Raw genomic sequence first — 2500 nt, forward strand, 5'->3', positions numbered from 1 at the left:
TCCACGCACCTCAGCCCTTCGCGCCCTCCTTACCGCCAGTGCCCACTTCCAACTCGATGCCAACAGTTCTTCATACGGCTCCCCACGCAGCTCCTTCTTCGCCTCCAGTAGGTCGTGTCGCCGAGAATCTTCCCTCCTTAGCGGAATATTACCTCCAGCTCTTCAAATCCACCAGTGACTCAGAACCCAAGAGACCCGAACCCAGACAAGCCCTCCCACAGTGGACGACGCCCTACCTTCCTCCTTCACCACAGGCGTCGCCTGTCAACCCAGAACATGTTCCTGCCCCTCAGAGTCCCGTCGTGCCCTTCCACTGTTACCCAGACTCCTCGGCCCTCATTTCCCCCGTGTCTACCTGTTCTTCTACTGCGTCCGAGTCGGAGGAAGACGTCAGTGCCCCTAGAAACAGAAGAGAAGCCAGATATTCCTGTAGTGACTGCGGTAAGTCGTACTCCACCTACTCCGGACTCAGCAAGCATAAACAGTTCCATTGTGCTGCTCTCGGGGCAAAGTCCTTCGCCTGCAAACACTGCGATAAAGTCTACACTTCCCTGGGGGCGCTGAAGATGCACATCCGAACCCACACCCTGCCCTGCAAGTGTCCCCTGTGTGGAAAGGCCTTCTCTCGCCCTTGGCTGCTCCAGGGGCACATCAGAACCCACACGGGGGAGAAGCCCTTCCAGTGCTCGCAGTGTGACAGATGCTTCGCCGACAGGAGTAACCTTCGGGCTCACCTACAGACGCACGCTGACATCAAGAAGTACGCCTGCAGCACCTGCCACAAGACCTTCTCCAGGATGTCGCTGCTCAACAAGCATACGGAAGCCGCGTGTCCTGCCAGACCCCAGCAGCCAGAGATCTTACAGCAGCATGACCCTTCTTCAGTGAAAGCGGAAGCGATGCCTTCGTCAGGAGGGCAGTAAATTAGAGGGAGAGCCCCCCTCCCCCAACAAGATTCTCAGTGTTAGTACCTACCTCGAGTAGGAACTAGTCCCCCTACAGCTAGTCAGCCTTGCTCACCGCCTTTTGATGTGTGTTCCTATCATGGTCACTAGTCTAGTTTGATAAGCCATAAATAAATTGTCCTTATACATGTCTGTAGGACGAACATGCCAAAGATCTCTCTTTTGTATTTTCTTATATATAGAAGTACTTTTTTATATTGTAATAAAAAGATATTTGATTATATTTATTGCTTTTAATCATTCCTTATTTTAAAATGTGGTTTTTATGATGCATTGAATTCATTTGCATAAAATGAAGGAGTTCATATCAAAATATGAAATATATAGATGAAAGATACATATGAAATGAGAATATTGATAAGTAAAAGAAATAGGTAAAAGAATATTGATAAGTAAAAATATGTTACTGCATATTGATATGAATATCTAAAAAATATTAATAAGTAAAACAAATATGTAAAAGAATATTGATATGGAAAAGTTATAAGTAAAATATGAATTACGACGAAATTAAGTAAATTTTTATATATATTTGAGTTTTGATCTTTGATGTTGGTTATCTAAAAATCAGGTGTTATGAAGAATCAAATAATCAAATAAAATAAGATTCAATTTTAAAACTTTTTGATAATTAAAGGAAATGGCTCAAAAGAAAATTGAAAATATGCACTACATGAAAGAAACTATTAAGTATTCTAAACCCATTTAAGATATAAAGAAAGAAAAAGATAATTATCATGATCATGTACAATGTAAAGACCGATGGAACTGTGCTTATTAAAGTACAGTATGCATAAAGTAACGTTTATATTTTGTATTTGGTCTTGGATATCCTGAAATAAAGGACAGTTAGAGCATTATAGAATATTGATTGATAAAAGGTAGAACTTGCTATGCTACTAATTTATCTACATTGTATGGTCTCCTTTTACATCTCTCGTTGTATATACTTAAGTACTATACGCTTCTGTATATGATTGAGCACATGAATTTGAGGATGAACTATGTAAGTCTCTCTCTCTCTCCTCTCTCTCTCTCTCTCTCTCTCTCTCTCTCTCTCTCTCTCTCTCTCTCTCTCTCTCTCTCTGTATGTTTTATAGGTGTATGTATATACACAGTATATATATATATATATATATATATATATATGTGTGTGTGTGTGTGTGTAAGCGTATGTATAAATTTGTCTCAGAATTGCTATACACAGTATATGTGTATGCGTATGTATAAATGTCTCGAAATTCTTATACACAGTATATATGCGTTTATGTATAAATTTGTCTCGAAATTCCTTCACACAGTGTTTGTGTGTATACGCGTATGTATTAATTTGTCTCGAAATTCATATAGACAGTAAATACGTGTGTGTATACGCGTATGTATAAATCTGTTTCGAAATTCCTATACACACAGTATATATGTGTGTGTATAAGCGTATGTATAAATTTTTCTCGAAAAATTTCTTCACGCTCATGTACTGTTGTAGATTGTCAAGTAGATCATTCTCTCTCTCTCTCTCTCTCTCTCTCTCTCTC

At 40.0% G+C, this 2500-nt stretch overlaps 1 protein-coding gene across 1 annotated transcript in view; it reads left to right on the top strand.

Moving 5' to 3' along the window:
- LOC137617889 (zinc finger protein SNAI2-like) overlaps nt 1-1112 on the top strand; it is a 1442-nt gene extending 330 nt beyond the window's left edge. The window contains 1 exon segment of the mRNA XM_068347837.1: nt 1-1112. This exon segment is cut by the window's left edge and continues 166 nt beyond it. Coding sequence (XP_068203938.1) covers nt 1-923 — 923 coding nt within the window. The 3' untranslated portion in view covers nt 924-1112.
- Nucleotides 1113-2500: the final 1388 nt, after the last annotated feature.

The sequence above is a fragment of the Palaemon carinicauda genome, chromosome 24 (assembly GCF_036898095.1).
Source record: "Palaemon carinicauda isolate YSFRI2023 chromosome 24, ASM3689809v2, whole genome shotgun sequence".
Taxonomy (NCBI): domain Eukaryota; kingdom Metazoa; phylum Arthropoda; class Malacostraca; order Decapoda; family Palaemonidae; genus Palaemon; species Palaemon carinicauda.